The sequence below is a fragment of the Antennarius striatus genome, chromosome 18 (genome assembly GCF_040054535.1).
Source record: "Antennarius striatus isolate MH-2024 chromosome 18, ASM4005453v1, whole genome shotgun sequence".
NCBI classification, from domain to species: Eukaryota; Metazoa; Chordata; class Actinopteri; order Lophiiformes; family Antennariidae; genus Antennarius; species Antennarius striatus.
This window is the reverse complement of record NC_090793.1, coordinates 17,991,152-18,009,874: the sequence shown is the minus strand read 5'-3', so window position 1 is coordinate 18,009,874 and position 18,723 is coordinate 17,991,152. Positions and strand designations below refer to the sequence as shown.

General features: G+C 43.8%; 1 protein-coding gene across 1 annotated transcript in view; it reads right to left on the bottom strand.

The window, feature by feature from the left end:
* zswim5 (zinc finger, SWIM-type containing 5) overlaps positions 1-17,939 on the bottom strand; it is a 54,241-nt gene extending 36,302 nt beyond the window's left edge. Inside the window, exon 1 of the mRNA XM_068340954.1 lies at positions 17,116-17,939. Within this exon, the coding sequence (XP_068197055.1) occupies positions 17,116-17,641 (526 nt within the window). The 5' untranslated portion in view covers positions 17,642-17,939. The remainder of the gene's footprint in view (positions 1-17,115) is intronic.
* Positions 17,940-18,723: the final 784 nt, after the last annotated feature.

The following is an 18,723-nucleotide window of genomic DNA, read 5'->3' as shown; positions in this document are numbered from 1 at the left end:
ATGTCATAATTTGAGTTGTTAGAATAAGTTGTCTGAGCTACCTCAATGTTCAAGAAGAGAGAAACTTTATCAGAGTATCAACAGGCTACTTCCTGGTTATCAGTAATCAATAATAATCAATAGCAGCAGTGGACGACTGGGACGGGGGCTGGAGAATGCGGTGTGTGTTTCCTTGGAAGACAGACTTGTCCCATCTGGCAAGGACAGAAATGCACACAATCACAAAATCTCACACACACACACACACACACACACACACACACACACACACACACACACACACACACACACACAGTCATTGTCTGAAAAAAGGGAGGGGTTAAAGGGTCCCCCTCCCTCCCTACTGACTCCTAGATGCTTGGAGCTCTAATCCTGTTATCTCCGTCCCAGTAAGAAATGAATTAATCAATGGAGCTTGTGGAAACACAGCCCTGCATGGAGACCAGTCAGCTTATGGGGACGGCCCGCTCTGCCTTTAATTAGCAGAGAACAGACATGTATTTAATATGTAGTCTCCTGTCTTCACTTGAAAAAGAAGAGCGTGCAGAAGCTGCAAAACGCTACGCCTTAACTGACGGTGACAAACTTTCGCCCAGTCTGGTCAAAAGCTGCAGCAACACTGAATAAAATTAAATGTACAGTGATGCTCAGGGTAAAGCTAAATTCTGGAAAGCATGTAGAGTTGAGCATGCGGAACAATGAGGGCAGTGACAGTCCTCCACATGCAAAATGAAATATTTAATGATGGGGTTATTGTTATTTGCATATCTTGTACAGCCAACAAAGATGATGCGCACACGTATGCCAAAACACACACACACACACACACACACACACACACACACAAGGTCAATAACCAGACTTCAGGTGTGTTTGCACATAGCTCCGATCGCCACACCTGCAAACTGAAAATGCCCCTGCTTTGACACAAAAAAAAAGACTATCGTCTGGTTTTAAACCCACAGGGAACAAACGTATGCGTGTGATTGCGTGTGTGTGTGTGTGTGTGTGTGTGTGTGTGTGTGTGTGTGTGTGTGTGTGTGTGTGTGTGTGTGTGTGTGTGTGTGTGTAAACCTAGCCATGTCTCTGAATCTCAAATATCCCCTGTTGTATTTCTGTAGAGAGGCACATCGCTTCTGTTTCTCTGATAGGAAGTTGCAGCGATCGTTAGCGAGGAATGAAATGCGACAGGGCAGCAGGACCGACGACAGATAGCAGCTCTAAGCTTTCCAGCTGGGGGGGTGAGACAGGTTCATGTGGTGTGAGACAAGACAAAGCTCTTACAGTTGCTTTCAGTGTAGGAGTAGGAGTAGGAGTTGCTTTCACACACACACACACACACACACACACACACACACACACACACACACACACAAGGGTTTCCTATGACAAAAGAAGAGGTCCTTTTAGTGTCAGGACCTCAGGGAGACGAGCCAGACGAACAGGGGAACTCCCCAGAAGTTAGCAGACGGCCATGACTAAGTGCTGGAGAGATGCGACTACAAAGACCAGAGTTTCACTCAAGAAATCACTGGTTAAGCTTGAACCTAAGCTTCCACTCACGACTGGGCCACGCTTAGCCAACTGGTGATACTGGAGAGTCTCGTTTAAATTTAATTTATCAATGAATCCTGGGACATCTCATATCTAAATTTAATATCACCTCCACCCTTGATGATTGGAATCACTCTATAGAGCGTGACAATCCATGAAATAGTTTCCCCAGTCCACTGAAATATAATGTGAAACATATGGTTAAGGGTTGTAGCCATTTTATTTTACGCAGCCCACTGCAATAAAAAAAAATTCCTCTGGAAGTAAATCGAACATCCCGCCTGCTTGAGAATAGCAAATGAAGCAGAGTCCAAAGCAGACAGGAACACCTCCTCCCGCTGCAGCTTAAGCTCCAGGAAATGATGTCACTGGTGAAAAGACACCAAACAGGTGCAGAAAAACTCCGAGCACAGCTACTTACTCCCAGAAAAGAAGTCGACTGAATGGTCAGAACAAACCTTATATTTGTCGGAAAAAACAAGAAGATCAAAAAAGCTAAACTTGCACAAGGGATAACTGTAATCAAAATAATAAACGATGGCGTAAACTTTTACTCTTCAGAACGGATTTCTTAAGATGCCACACTATCAGACTTAACTCTGTATCTTGCTGCTATAATGGATGACGACGTAACTTCTCACTCTACATGGGCTGGCCCACCCTGACCCTGAGTAAACATCAATTCTCTCCTCATGCCTAAAGCTAACCAATTCAACTAACGCAGGAAGTGAGTCCCAGCCAATCAGAGGCTGAGTGGAGCAGATCATTCCATCACTGAGAAAAGAAAATTGGTGCATTGTCAGAATGTGGAATGTAGCTCCCTGTGAAATTAAACCAACAGGATCTCGAGCAAAGCTTTTCAGAACTTGTCCCAGCGAGCTCTGCGTGACCTTTCCAACGTTTTGGAAAAATGACTCTGTGCTTTGTGGTATTCAATATCAAAAGCATTCTTCAGGCAATCTGCTCAGCAGCCATCTACTGTTGCGCTGCTATCTATTGAACTACCTCCTTCAGTCACCTGGCAACACTCTTTATAGCTAGTGCCCAGTTTCACCTCAGAAATTCAACAGAGTCAAACTGCCAAAGGTTCTGTGAATGGAATGCATATCAACTCCACGGCGACACAGTGGGCTGCTTTTAGTGCTGATTCACATTATTCTTTACAAAGAGTAGAACCTCGGCTTTGAGGAAGACGAGTTGGGCGTGACACCCGACAAAGCAACAAGGTGTGTGTGTGTGTGTGTGTGTGTGTGTGTGTGTGTGTGTGTGTGTGTGTGTGTGTGTGTGTGTGTGTGTGTGACTGGACAGTCGAGGAGGCACTGATCATAGCCTTCTGCTTTTTTCCCACCATGAGACACGGACAGTGGCCTCAGGCCTCGGTAACCACTGGCTTCCAAGTGAAATGCTCTTTGTAAGTTAAAAGGTGTGTCTCGCTCAGCTATAGACTACTGCAACAAAAGTAGTGGTTAAATAGCATCGGAACCCCCCCTAGGGATGGGGGCCGGAGTCACTCAGCTGAAGAGTTTGAATAGTTGAGAGTGTATGGGAACAGCATTGAGACTAAACATTAAAACAAGACAGGCATCATCAGCTACTTTCTGTCTCACGAACCAACCAGCGAGGGAATGGCTGATGGGTGGACTGTATTTATGAAGGATGAACCAACACCATTGTGATAAATTAACTTTACGTTTATATAAAGAATTAAGGTGAATAGAAAAAGACTTTAAATGCCTCTTATTGTCAGCTGTCTTTCAATCAACCTGAGAAAACAAAAGCAGGAGCCTAGCAACTGTTGGCATGCTAAAGCAAAGGGCTAACGCCTGGTGGAACTTAAACGCAGCATTTATGTGTGTGAAGTATTTATTTATCATAACTCCATTACAGCATGCAACACAGATACATGTTGGAAGGATGGAGACCAATTTAACATTTAATTCATCATGCATTTACTTGTTATATAAATCACAGCTTCACAAGCAGAAGTTCTGATGGCATTCAGATAATAATCACTGTTTATTCAAAAAATAAAGAGATACGTTCAGAAACCATTCCCAAATCACTTGAAGGAAAAAGTCACATTCAACACTGACACTCTTGGAAGGCCAACATAGAAAACACCAGGAGAAACCAAGACTTTTATCACATTACATAGAAGTTAGAGCGGCAGAACACATGTTTCACTCACATGACACCATGGCTATAGGACATTCGAAAGACTCAACCAATTACATAACAGGCTGATTTGGCCATCCACCAATCAGCAACTTCTACAAGGCACCTGCAGACACCTCCAGGGAGGAGGAAGAGGAGAAACTTGGAAATATGAAAGGACTTTTTGGTGGTAGCAGGAGATGAGATAAGATATCACTTAATTGCTTCTTTCATAAGCACAGCTTTAATCCCATTGTTACGGACGTGGTGTTTCATCCCCATGATAACGTGCAACACTTTGAACACTGATTTTCACACACACACACACACACACACACACACACACACACACACACACACACACACACACACACACTATGTACTCACAAAGATTGTCTTTGTGCTGCCGTGGCAGAAAAAGTGCTTAGTTTGCCACATTCTCCCCCTTTTTTAAGCAAAATTTTAACTAGGTGAAAATTAGACTTTAAAATCAAAATAGAAGGGAACGTACAGATCGGTGTGGGTGTGTGTGTGCTATGTGTCTGTGTGTGCAGAGGAACAAAGATGAGTTAAGGAGGGCAGAGAGGAGTAGAATTTAAGATGGGATGGCTTTTTACTGACTTCAAAATCTCTCAAGGTCAAAACTGAAAAGTAAAACCAATCCAAAAAAAATGAATAAAGGGAAACATGACATGGAAACACGACTTCAAACACACAGCTGATCACATCCTAGATAAACAAACACACATGCACACACACACACACACACACAAACTACAATATAGTCTTGTGTTGCAAGCACCTAATCCCATTAGAGCGTGACATCGACTAGAAGTCCTGGATTCACTGATTTATGCCTGCACTTGGAATCACATAGACAAATGCATACACAACACACACACACACACACACACACACACACACACACACACACACACACACACATACAGTGAAGTTCGGAGCGAAGGAATAGGAAATAACTGGCGGCCTCAGAGTGGACGTTAAGTAGCCTATTATGTGCTTCCAGTGATGGACAGTTTGCCGGCGTCATCTGAGCTGACAGTTTAAACGCGTTGGGAGGCCATCGTATAAACGTAATGTTTTCAGCAGCTGCATTAAGCAGGTGGGGGGTAGGTTGGGAGGGGGTCCATGAGTTCACTCTGAAGGAATTAATTTACAGCTGGAGGACGACTCACCGTCTGCTGGTGTGTCTCTAGAATACCGCACAAAATGATGACACACAAACGCATCATCGTACAAAATCCTGTTCTGTCAAGTCCGAGAATCGTAACATTTTACACTCCAAAGTCTTTTCACAAAAACACATCGGGTTTTGTGAATGAAGCTGAATATTTTTGTGAACTTGAATGAAGTATCTGCTCAACATGACAGAAACAACAATATTCATATTCTCATGAATGGTGTTTCAAACAGAAAATGTGCACAATGACAAAAAAAAAAACAGTGAAGGAAACCTTTCTATCCTGCAGAATAACAAATGTTGATTGGTTTACCATTGAATTAGAATTGATAGTTTTTTAATCAGTATGATTTTTCAGTTCAGCTTGTGCTATGAAAATGTTTTTAGGTTCTTATCTCTGACAGTAAAACATCTCTAGTCTTTGGAAGACATTTGAGGACATATAACATGTACACATTACCATCTCTGGTGAATAATTGTTTGATTTTTGTGTCTCTTATTGTGAAAGGACACATATTTATTGCCCCATCTGCTCTGTATTCATGTGGAGAGAATAACAATAAGTTCTACCATGAACTTATAATATTTAACAAATACTGTTTATTCTATCCCTAACAGTGTATATCCACTGAACTCTTCTTCACCTAAACTCCACATGAGTCATGATTCTTCTCGAGTGACCAGTGTTGTGTTTATGAAACTGATCGATCAGAACCTGATTCGTTGTTCAGACGTCATGTGTGGGTCTGGATTCCAGTGTCGAAGCAGTTTTGTTTGGGTGAAAGGAGTAAAGTGTGTGTGTGTGTGTGTGTGTGTGTGTGTGTGTGTGTGTGTGTGTGTGTGTGTGTGTGTGTGTGTGTGTGTGTGTGTGTGTGTGTGTGTGTGTCTGCACTTGACTGCTCCTATCAATTCCATTGCATTCCTCTCCCCCTCTCCTCTCAGGGAATCCCCCTCCTCCAACATGGAGCTCAGTAGCTTCTCACCCTTTCCCTCTGTGTGATGGACTGCTGAGAACATAATGAGGTCCCTCCCTCCCCTTTAGCTTTTTGTGATGGCAGTGTGTGTGTGTCTGTGTGTGTCTGTGGGTCTGTGTGTGTGTGTATGCGCGTCTGTGGGTCTGTGTGTGTGTGTGTGTGTGAGAGAGAGCCAGAGGTGACAGGTTGGTTACCTACTCTACATTTGTCTATCAGCTCTCGCCTTCTTCCCTCCTACCATCACATCCTGTCCACCCACTCCTCCGTCTCCATCCCTCTCCCTGGCCTTCATCCCGTTTCCCGCCCATCCCATCATTGCCACAACCCTTTTTCATCCTCACCTCCTGTCCTCCTCCTCCTCCTCCCATCCCTGCAGCTTCTCCTAGCATCTGTTTGATGGTGAGACTCGGGTCTAATGGGCCGTAGCAGGCTTTAACCAGAACGGCCCACACAGAGCGCCGCCATCAGCAGGCAGGGAGTTCAAGTGGAGACAGGAGGGTGGAAGGAAATACAAGACTGATATAGGGAAAAAAGAGAAAAGGTATATGTGCTGGATGAATATTAGTCAGCTTTGTTAGCATGTACTTCCTAGAAGATCAGGTTATCAATAGACACGAAAACAATGTGGGAAAGGATTTGGTTCTTCTTTAACTTTGAGTAGCAGCTACGCTCATCGAACTGAACTTTACATGGATCAGAGCTCAACATTAGTGGACGCAGTATGTCAGACACAAACGCTGGACTCATTGCATTCAAACAGAGCATCAGGGAGGAATAATCCCGACCCAGATTAAAAATGTTCCCTGTTCTTCTTCTCCTTTCAGCTTTTCCCTTCAGGGGTTGCCACAGTGAATCAGTGTCCTCCATCTAACCCTGTGTTTTGCATCCTCTTCTCTAACACCAACTACCTTCATGTCCTCTTTCACTACATCCATAAACCTCCTCCTTGGTCTTCCTCTAGGCCTCCTGCCTGGCAGTTCAAAACTCAGCATCCTTCTGTCAATATATTCACTATCTCTCCTCTGGACATGTCCAAACCATCTCAGTCTGGCCTCTCTGACTTTATCTCCAAAACCTCTAACATGTGCTGTCCCTCTGATGTACTCATTCCTGATCCTATCCTTCATGGTCACTCCCAGAGAGAACCTCAGCATCTTCATCTCTGCTACCTCCAGCTCTGTCTCCAGTCTTTTCCTCAGTGACACTGTCTCTAGACCAAACAACATCGCTGGTCTCACCACAGTTTTGTACACCTTTCCTTTTAGCTGAAACTCTTCTATCACACATCACAAATGCTCTCTGAATGGGGCTTATTCACCACCAAGCAAACAAATATGCAGCCAGCTAGTGCATTTATCAGCTAGCTAACCTGTTGTATGTTTGTCTGGACTCCCCAGAGTGTAAAGAAATAACCCATTCAGGCCATTATTGCACTGGTTTGTTGTCCATGTAGCCACAGCCAGAGAGACTGATACGGCTGGACTTACTATCAGCACAAAGGAAAATGGGAGTGGTGAAGATTCCTGGGGCCTTGGTGGGGTTGGGGAGTGACGCCATAGTCACATTTCACACTCACGCAGCAAACGACTTGGAATAATTCAGAACACACAGGAGGGCCCTGGCGCATTTTGTAATGCACAGACAGTCTGAATTACCATAATAGCAGACTGGGGTCACTGAGTGATATAATTACTCCTAGTTTTATCACTAAGTGCTACCTTTAAAAAACAAAACGCACACCTTTTGGGGAGAGAAAGGGAGCCAGGAAATGCAACAAAATGACCAAGAGGGAGACAAAGCTTTGCCATCAGGAAAGATCAAACCACTTAAAGACGTTACTGCTTATGAATTGCATATTAACTGAAAGACAAAAATTGCTTTCATCTGAAAAGAGCATCTCAGAACCATGAAGAGAAGCAGCACATCTGACCGTAATAAGCTGCACACATGCAGGAAAGAAAAAGAACATGCGGCTGCGTTGTTGACTCCCATTTCCTCAGATCAAAGGCAACCAAATGTATGGAAATAGTTTCTAATCCAACTATAATGGATGTCTCTCACACAATGGACTCCTACAGGCCTCTCGTCAGTCTTGTTGGCAGTAATAGCGCTGTTGTTGAAAGTGGCTTTGAGTGGTGCCGAGATTGGAAAAGCACATATGATGCTGGCACTGGCTGCGATACACATCTGTGCATGCAGTCGTGAGAGGAGCGATGACTATCACTGCCTGATATCTGTGATTTACAACTGCCCACTTCAAGTGGAGATGGCTAACACAATAAAGCGTGGTTGCTGCATTCAAAGGGAAGATGGAAAGCATCAGTGCTGACACTAAAATAGTCAGAACTGGCTAACACAAAGCAGGACGTTATGGAAGGTGTTGGAGCGCCGTGTGCAAAACGCAACAGATGTGCAACAAGAAGACGACGATCGATTTACCTTCAAGGTCTGGATGGCATGTTCTGTATTCATGTTGTGTGCATAGATAATATGCACAGGCCTGTAACATTCAAATGCACCCCCCCCCCAAAAAAAATAGAACAAAACGAGAAGCCCACAGACATTTACGTGCAGGGGGAAAGGTCAAACTTTGATGGTTCAAAGAAATACAGAGCAAAACTGTATTAGATAGAGCACATGTGTCAAACTCAAGTCCCGGGGGCCAAATGTGGCCCGCTACATCCTTCTATGTGGCTTGCAAGAGCATAAAAGGTCAGAGTGCCTAAAAATAAATAAGTCAAAAGTGTGCTTTGACCAAAAACCACATTTCCCACAATGCAGTACTTAATCCCATTTTAACATTAAGGGTTTTGTCATTACCTGACAAATTAAAAGGATTTATGTTATAACAGAGCAACAAGCCAACATATTTTTTCTGTGCAACTGTAATATTTGTAACTTTGAATAAGAAATAAATTCAGAGTTATTTAACATTAAGACAGTTCCATTTATTTTTTGTTGTATTGACTTACATTTAGTTACATTTATAAGTTACATCTGGCTCCTTGAGGACAGCCATTATTCTGATGTGGTCCTCGGTGAAAATGAGTTTGACACCCCTGATATACAGTATATGCTGCATATATAATGTATGTAAAAGTTTAAAAAGAAGAAGGGGAAGAAGATAAGTGTTCTATTTAAATGAGTTTACCCCAACCATCAAGTAACCAAATGAAATAAAGGAAGTGAATAAGATTTTTTTTTAAAGTTGTGTTTAAAGTTTTTGTCTGGGGTGACACCACTGTTGGGGCTGTTGATATTTTTGTGACTACTGACAGGAAGAGGAGGAGGAATCACAACCCCTACAAATAGGTCTACTCCCATGAGGTTTACCTTTTTTGTGTCTTGAACAATACTACCTGTCATCGCTTTCCTCCCCCCACACACTTAAATCACGCTGGATTTCCCCTCCCGCCATGTTTCACGCCACAGGTATCGCCTTCTGTTTAAACAAATGTCTCACTTGATCTCCTGTGAAATGAGAACTTGGTTATGAATAATCATGGGATGCTGAGACGTACATGGAGACAGGAGAGGATTGATTCGAGTCCACTACGTGTTTCAAAAGCCAGCTTTTTTTTGTCCGTCTGTCCAACGCCATCACTCCCCAACATTTGTGAGGCAATTACAAACAAATGAGGATACAATAAGTCCAGCCTTCATGTCTCAGCTTCTCTTTCAAATCCAGCCTCTCTGTGAGTCATCAGCTGGAGCCAAATGTGCTGGGCTATAGTTGACACTCTCAGACAAACACCAGAGGCCAATAAAAGGCAGGTGGGGAACAAAAGAGAATAAAGCAAGACGTCAGTTTTGAAAGCGAAAAGGATGAGGTTAATCGTAACTCATAATTTCATAATTGCCACACAACGTAGAAGAATTACAAGTTGCCAAATGCATATGATGGTGAGGTATTAAAATAGGACGAGGCCTTAAAAATGTGTTTGCTGTGAGTCATCTCATCACATGGACACATATTGTTCTGTTGCACAGTTGTAAAAATTAAAAAAAGTAAATTTAACGGGGGCTGGTGTCGAGAGATTGAGCTGAGTAAACAGAACCAAAGGCAAAGAACGATGCTTTTGCTGATGACACTCTAGAAATCACATCCGAGATGTGTCTGAAACACCTGAGGCCAGGTGTTAACATGAAGCACACAAGTGGAAAACACACGGAAAAATCAAGAAACAGTGTTGGAAGCATTGAGGGATGCAGCAGGAGGAGCAGTGTGACTCACTTTCAGCAGGTGGGTGGTGTGAAGCCAACGCGCACAATACAGTAAGAACTGACTTGAAAATCATGATCAAGTAGTAGTACTTTCAAAAACTGTGTAATTCTGCAAAATGCATGTTTCAGTAGATCTCTGTGCTGGATCTAGTTTACTGGACTTGTGGGAAAAGATTTAAGACGTTTTGCCCTTTATTCAACACAGAGACTTAGTATTGGTGTATTTTGTACTAGTTGTGTCACCCAAATCCTTCCAAAAACTCCACAACAGAGTAAAGCCAGATCAGACCCACAGATAATTCTTCTCAAAATATCAATAAAATGTTCACCTATAATGAAATATTTCACTTTTTTTATATTTGTTGGTCTTTATCCCCCAAAGAACACGTTCACCATTAGTGTATTCGCCCTCCTGCTTGTTGCACACAAATCCAAGAATGTATGCATAACAACAAGGCGTTTCAGTGGCCATCCACCAGAGTCCAACATGACCGTCACCACATATTAGGCTTCCTGCTAAATTTCCCGTCGGGCAGCAGAGGAGAAACAGTTGAGGAACAATGCACAAGAAATTCGAGATAGTCTTGACAAGATGCGACCGGTGGATACTGGCCAACTGGTATCTGCTAATCCTGATGTACAGTTTGGGATTTCTAACGATCACACCCAAGTTATAGGAAGTACAGTCGACTAAGAACTAAAAAGAAACAAAGATCGAGCCATTTCCAGCAAGCTTTTCTTCATGGCAATCCTAGTGTAACATTTGGCTACGAACACATAATCAAGTTGGTAATGTGAGACAAGCCTGATAGAGGTCCCAAACCTGTTTTCCTTCAAATTCTCCTCTGTTCCAACCGCTAACAGACACCAGTAGGCCTTTGCTGTTTGTTCAGGGTGGCAGGGAGGAATAAAAGCACAGATCCAAAGCCAGAGCATCAGAACAGACTGCTTTGAGGCTAATTTCAGGGAGTCCAACGACCATGCTTCCCATCTTAGCATGATTGCGAACATCCCCCAAATCTACGCTTGAATAATTTTTGAATCCATTGCGGTTTGTGGCCAGACTGCAACGCACTACTATTTGTTGACAAGTGGCTTGATGGTCTGAGGATCGCTGAAGATCACAGCGCTGGATTCACTGTTTAGCCTAAGTGTAGAGCACTTAACAAGACCAAAGGAAAATCAATGGATCGGCCCTTTCCCGTTCTTCTCCCATCAGGCCTTTTGTTTCTCAAATGCACCAGAAGGACGGTGGCCTCGCCGTCCGTCTCAGGAAAGACTCAACGTCATCTGATTGATGATTTGATATAATCAGCCTGTATGTGCACACGCACACACACACACGCGTGTGTGTGTACAGGTGCCCCCTTTCCTTTGATGAATACAACAACAGAGAATCTTGCTAATGGCCTCATCTTTCACGAGCCTCTCCGAGAGCTAATAAGAGCGCAGGGATGATTTGTTTTACCGATTTTCTCTTTTCGAGTGTGGAGGGCATGGAATTAATTACACTGATTAAATATTGTCTGTCTGTGTTGTGCACCAGGGATGGGCTGAAGACAGACTCTGTGTGTGTGTGTGTGTGTGTGTGTGTGTGTGTGTGTGTGTGTGTGTGTGTGTGTGTGTGTGTGTGTGTGTGTGTGTGTGTGTGTGTCTAAAGTTGTGGCTCAGAATGGACTCCGCTGTGAATATAAATGGATGAATAGATATAAATATGTAGAAGAAATGCACTTAAAAGGAAAAAAAAGGACAAATTAACTTTGGAGCATGTGGCTACAATTCCAGCGATGGTTAAAGCCTGGGTTTAAAAATGTATGATTTATCTGTGTTAAAGTGATGATGAGCATTTGAATAATAACAGCATTTTATAAAGCCCTGCTCAAAGCAAAGTTAAAAAGAGCTTCTGAATAACACGACAAACAATTTCAATTATACGGATAGAATGAAACATAAGATGTAAAAAACAAAGTCCTCCTATAAATTGCTTAAAGTATGCAGAATAAACCATATAACAGAACTGCAATGGGCGATGAGCCCTCCTACTTTACACACATCATCAAACACGCCCGACTTAGAACATGACTCAAATCCCCTCCAGAGTGGAAAAGACTCCAGACATACACACACACACACCCAGAGTGTGTGTGTGTGTGTCTCACTGAAGTCATGACCGACTCTTTCCAGGTCCCCCCCCCCCCGCCACAACCACTAACACTTCCTCCACCACCAGCAGCAGCCCCACAGTGGAGGAGACACAGGAGGGGGGTGAGAAAAATTCAAGACAGACAGCAGAGAAGACATGAAGCAAAGAGGAAATACAGACATTGGCCGATTCAAAAAGAAAAAAAAAAGACACAGGAAGTTAAAGGCAAAGGCGATAGTAGAAGACTGAAACTGTGTCTGTGGACTCTGTCCTGAGAGTCAAGCGAGGAAGAAAGATGGAGGATGAAGCGAGCGAGGATGAACCCCATGAACTCCTTTTGTCTTTTATAACAACCAAAGAGCTGATTTACACCAGAGGCTCACGTGCTCGTCCGAAAAAAGTAGACCCCATCGCTTCTCTGCCAAGAAATGAAATCTGAAAACACTGGCAACACCCTCAACTCCCTCTACACACACACACACACGATATTTCAGCAAACTGACGAACAGGCATGAACTGACACTGGATAAATACAGCGATAGAGTCACAGCTCCACTGGCACAAAACAAATCTGTGCAGGAAGGGAATAAAAATTTTTTTTAAAACTTCCCCTTTTAAATATTCAGTTGTATCACAGAGGACAGGGACTTCCTAAATTACCAGAAAATACCAGCGACTGTACACCCGCATGAGCAAACTGCAAATGAATATGAATTAACTCTAACCATGCTGCATTTCTTACGAAACAAGAAAACTGAAGGAAGCGATTGTGAAATGCAAACATTCAGGATCGCAACGAAGACTGTGTGAAAAGTTCTGTCCAGCAGAACGTTTTGAGACCCAGATGTAAGAACATGTAATTATGTGCACGTGTATGGATGGAAGCCTGAATGTACCATTTTATCAATGTATTAAAACTTCTAGACTTAGCTAACCTTGGCATAAAATTCAAAAAAGTGTCTTATCTGGGAATAAAGTGAGAATGAAACTCACCAAATGTTTGATACCAGGTTCTGGACATGAAGTTAACCAACTGTCAGACAGTTTAATCCAGGAGCGTCAAACGCATCAGGAACCATCACAGCTCCATGTGGGGATGGTGACACACACACACGTCCACCTTCACACCCACACCCCCACCTTCTGTGAACATGGGCTTTTTCTACAGCTGGGTAACAAAGCATGACCCAATAATCCCAAAGCTTGACTCGAAGCTTAAGAACCCCAACCCCCTGCCTGCCACCCCCCTATCCTGTAATATCCCTTCCTCCAACTCTCTGAGGACTTTATAAGGCTGTGGCACAGGGCTTCTGGGTGCACAGGTGCATTTGTATGTGGTGTGTGTGTGTGTGTGTGTGTGTGTGTGTGTGTGTGTGTGTGTGTGTGTGTGTGTGTGTGTGTGTGTGTGTGTGTGTGTGTGTGTGTGAGGGGGGGGTTCAAACACAAATACGCTTAGCTTTGATTATTGTAATTATGGAATTATGGCTTGGGGCGAGGAGTGGATTACCACGAGCACATGGTCCAATGATTTTAAGACGAGCTCAGGCCTCCACACACACTGCGCTGCAGTTAAAAAGAAGGCCACAAACACCTTCAGTGGAGGACGTCCGATCCAAGCGTCTGTCAAGTCGTTTTAATAACCCACATCAGATCATGAACACCCACTTCACTCCAGGACTCTCCAGTGGGCAGGAGTTGTGTATGTAGAACTTTAAGATGGCACTGACCACACCCCACAGGGTTAATAAGATGGGACAAGGCCAGCCACCACAGGAACTGAATAAACCTCTTGGATGAGAGGCGAATCATCTTCAAGAAACTTTCCACGACTCAGACACTGTATTTGTGAAAATGTACACACAGAAGACAAGCACTTTAACCCACCCTGGTCCCGATAGTAATTGGAAATTTAAAAAAAAACAAAAAAAACACACACACACGTGTAACTGTAGATGTGGCTCTAGGCCCACCGAAGATAAGAAACAGAAAAACAAGTCTGAAGACCAAGCATGAGTTTCTTTGGAACCGGGACGCCGGCTGAGCTTGTGATAGCTGTAAGGAAAAGCAAAAAAATATATACATCTCATGACAGCCTGGCGTGTCGACCACCGCTTTGACGTTCAGGCTTGTTTGCTCCATCCTGATTGTGTCTTGGATATTTCAGCGAATTAAACATGAAAGAAATTACTACGATAAACACCGCTTGACCAGAATAAGTGGTTGGATGATCCATAATGCTTTAAAAAGATGTTTCAGTGGCTCTAACGTCCCATTTCTCTACCTAAACTATCAAAAAGAAGTTGGCATTGACGAAAAATTTCAGCTTTCAGCCACATGGAAAATCAGGTGGATCAAAAGTTTAATATTTAAAGTCCCTATTACGCAAACACATTCCAGATGTAGAATAAGACCATTCCTCAATCTCCTGGAAAAAAAAGGGGTTACTGTGATTCCCAGAGATGCGATGTGTTAAAACATCAACAGCCTGCAGCCTCGTCTCATTCCTCATCACTGCACGGCAACTTCCTGGTAAAAAACCACTTCAGGCAAGTTTACTCCCCAATCCTAAAAAACAAGTACTGCCACAATTTTAGGTGATAATTATCAGGACAATGCAATCTGAAGATCGTCACACACATGCCTTACTTAAAGCATTGTGTGTGTGTGTGTGTGTGTGTGTGTGTGTGTGTGTGTGTGTGTGTGTGTGTGTGTGTGTGTGTGTGTGTGTGTGTGTGTGTGTGTGTGTGTGTGTGTGTGTGTGTGTGTGTGTGTGTGTGTGTGTGTGTGTGTGTGTGTGAGAGAGAGTATACAGTCGCCAAACCTAAGGAAATCCAGCAATGAAACTACAAACGAGTGTTCTCCTGTTAAGTCAATAAATGTTCCAAAGTGTCGGGTTCCCATGGCCTGCAAAGTGAGGGACAAGCCAAATCTTATCTTGATGTCACGCATTTATTTAGCCCAGTGCGCATTTGTGTTGTTGACAGAAAGGCTAAACTGTTCGGACTGACCTTGAGGGGAGAAAGGAAACGATTCAGGTAAGACGGGAAGTGTTTGCTCACAGGTGAGTGTTTTGTTTTGACCACTTAAATTTCAACGGAACTTTAGAACCCTCTGGGATTTCTTTGGTCACAAAATATTTAACTTCAGAACTCCGTCTGGAGACACATGGCTTCACCTCTGCCTGAGTTGTCTGTAATGACAGGAAGCGCTTCAAGTAGGTCGTCGTTTCTAACTTGTTCAAACATCCTTCACTCAAATTGAAGTTTTACAAAGAGCTTTTACAAATGAGACATCCAGCCTTGAGGAAATCGACTCCACCACATCTAGAACAAACGTAACTTCAATAACGTCACCGATGGCATGAAAACACTTTTAATATATCGACTTTGACACATTTAAACTTCCAAGTTATGCAGTTAGGAATCTCCCCGAGAGCAACCATCACTTTCATATTCATAAGTCTCAAATTTCATTTAGTTATGGACGCAATCGATTTAAAAGATGCCATTAGATACAGCAGTCACAGTTTGTAGCTTCTCCCCCCCCCCATAGACACCTAAAGCAACATGAAACCCCAGACAAGCTCCAGTGGCTCTCACACCATATGGCCTAAGAAAAAAAATCCTCCTGGAAACCATAAAAGGGCTTTTTTTTTTCTGACTATCCATCGGTTTCATCTCATCAAACTCCCTCATGCCTGAGCTCATTTTAGTGGCTGTGGAGAGCCGGGGGGATGAAGCTAATGAGGACGTGAGTGGGGATGGAGCTTTGCGGAATGGCCCTTTGTTTGGATCCAGCCTCTCTGCAGCGCTGGAAATGCGAGACGCTTATCGATCATTTCAACTGGAAGCCTTTTGTGTAAAGAGGCTGCGGACGAAACGCACTAGTTAAACGCAGTTTGGCATTTTATTCAGACATTTAAGGGTTGGTTTTAATAAGAAATGATGAGAAAGAATTTTAAAAAAAACACTCTCTGTGTTCAGTTTCCACGTCGCTTGCGATTGCGCCTCTTTGTCCGGTCCGACCTGCCACAGCAAATAAACACCAAACTGTGGGGGGATTTTTTTTTTTCCGGGATTAACGTTGGATTACTAGTAATAAGAGACCAAATAACCGCTTTTTTTTTGTTCCTACGCCTTTGAAAGGATTTCACAACCGATGCCGAGTTGAGAAAAAAAAAAAAACGACTTTGAAAACGGGAGAGACGCACAAACATAATTAAAAAGCCCCGACGCTACAACGCGGAGTCCTTTTGTATCTGCGTCTGTCAGCCGCCCTCCTCCTCCTCCTCCTCCTCCCGCTCCTCCCTTCCTCTCAACCGGGGCTCGAATCGAAGAGGGGCCGCTGAGAGGAGGAGGAGAAGCGGTGGTACATATAAATATATTTATTTATATATACATATAAATACATTTATTTATTTATATATATACATAAAGTGGCCAAAAACATGTGAAAGCCCCCCTACACGCAGCTTGGCGTGGATGTAAGACGGGGCAAAGACGCATCCACAGCAGGAAAGCTTCAGCGAATAAAAAGCCGCGATGGGAAGCCCTTTAATTTCTACCAGCAGCTGCTCGGCTAAGCTAGCTGGTTTTTTCTGTTGTCAGAAAGGGCAAAAAAAGCTCAAATAATTCGAAAACAAGCGTTTTCCTGTACTCATTTTGAAGTGAAAACACACAAACACGGGAGTCTGGCGCTACATGCGAGGAAAAGACGCGCTTTGCATACTTTCCACGTAGCAGGGGAAACTTCCATCAATCATTCCCAGTAAAGCTCCAGCAGCGGCGCATATTTGGAACCGGTCCATGACGTTTGAGCCAAAATAGTTCCCTGCTCGCTCGGTTGAAGGGAAATATTCCACTTACCGACTTGTAAAACGTTTTCCACACAGCCGGTCTCTAGAAGTCGGATACCGCGGCGAAAAGGCAGTCCGTCTCCGGTTCCCACTGCTCCGGCTGACCCCACGGTAGCCGCCGTACCGGCGGTAGATCCGCCGCCTCCGACGGCGGTTGTAGCTCCGGACCCGGCACCCCCAGCCCCCCCGGTCGGCGCCGACGGACCCTCGTCGCCGGCGACTCGGCACTGAAACGAAGAGTACATGCATATCTCCTTCTCGTTCCGGGGGAAGGACCAGTAAACGATGCGGCGCTGGACGGGCTCCGGGATCCGCTCGAAGCGCTCCTCCACTCTCTCAAAGGCCCACTTTTCCGCTACTGCCTTCGCGGCGCAGTCCAGGAGAGACTCCGGAGAACGAAACCGTGAACTTGGGAAGCCACTGCCGTGTCCCGGCCCCGGTCCCGGACCTCGGGGAGCGGGGCGCAGACAGGGTCGCTTGCTGGCTGGTGGCACGGAGAGGAGAGGATGCTGCTGCTCTCTACGTCCTTCCGCCATGGCGAGCCGATCAACACTGACGAGACGGACCTCGTTCTGACACCGAGCAGCAGCACGAAGCTTGTCCACAGACACGCACAGGCACGCGCGCGTGCACGAGCGCTCAGGAAATCACAGAAGCAGCTCAGACAAGACTTCCGATATCTGCTTTCAAAATAAAAGTCTGCTTATACAAACGAAGAAACGACGCTCTGGGTTTGATGCAACTTAGTTGCATTAGGTTACCACTTATAGTGTGATTAAAATATGACTTTGGAAGAATTATAGGTCACAGGTCACCTAGATATTACAATTTCTGTCTAAAAATAGTCCGGAAAAAAAATGAATGTGGGAACATGTGGTCATATCATTGAATTTTAATAAAAATAACTGGAATATTACAATGTCTATGCCTTATTGTAACACAGTCTGCTCACACTGTGGCTATTTTGCACAGCTTCTCAGGTATTTTCGCATTTTTTGAGTGTAAACATCACCCTATCCAATTACTAAGTTTTTAAATGTTATTTATTTTCCAAATATTTTCAAGAATTGGAAGCTTTAATGCTGTGCAATTTCCGCTAAAGGTGGAACTCAGGTGTGTTTTAAAAATTTTCATCTTCAGTGGATACTTCTATGCTGACAGCTGCTACAAGGATTCCAATGTCTGCTCTGATGCAGTTATTTCATCCCTTAGCTATCGAAATGATGACAACGCTGCCATCTTCCATGTATCTTAAATTATGGGGTGGCAGTAGTTCTATCCACTGGGTCTTGGGCTGGGGACCGCAGGGTGGCCGGCTCGAGAACCGCCCGTGGTCCAAAAATTTTGAGTGTGAACTGGCAGTGGAGAGGTGCCAGTTCACCTCCTGCATTTCTACGCATGTAAAAAATATATATTTTTAAAAAGAGTGGAAAATAATTTCCCTACAGGGATTAACAAAGTATAATTCTTCTTCTTCTTTTTCGTATTGCTGGATTGCCTTTTTTTTACTGTTAAAGATCTGTAAAAAAGCAAAAACATCACTTTAAATCCTGTATGGCTGGATTGTTTCTTTGTTTATGTTTATGGGTAAAGACAAGTACAGTAATTGCCTCATTTA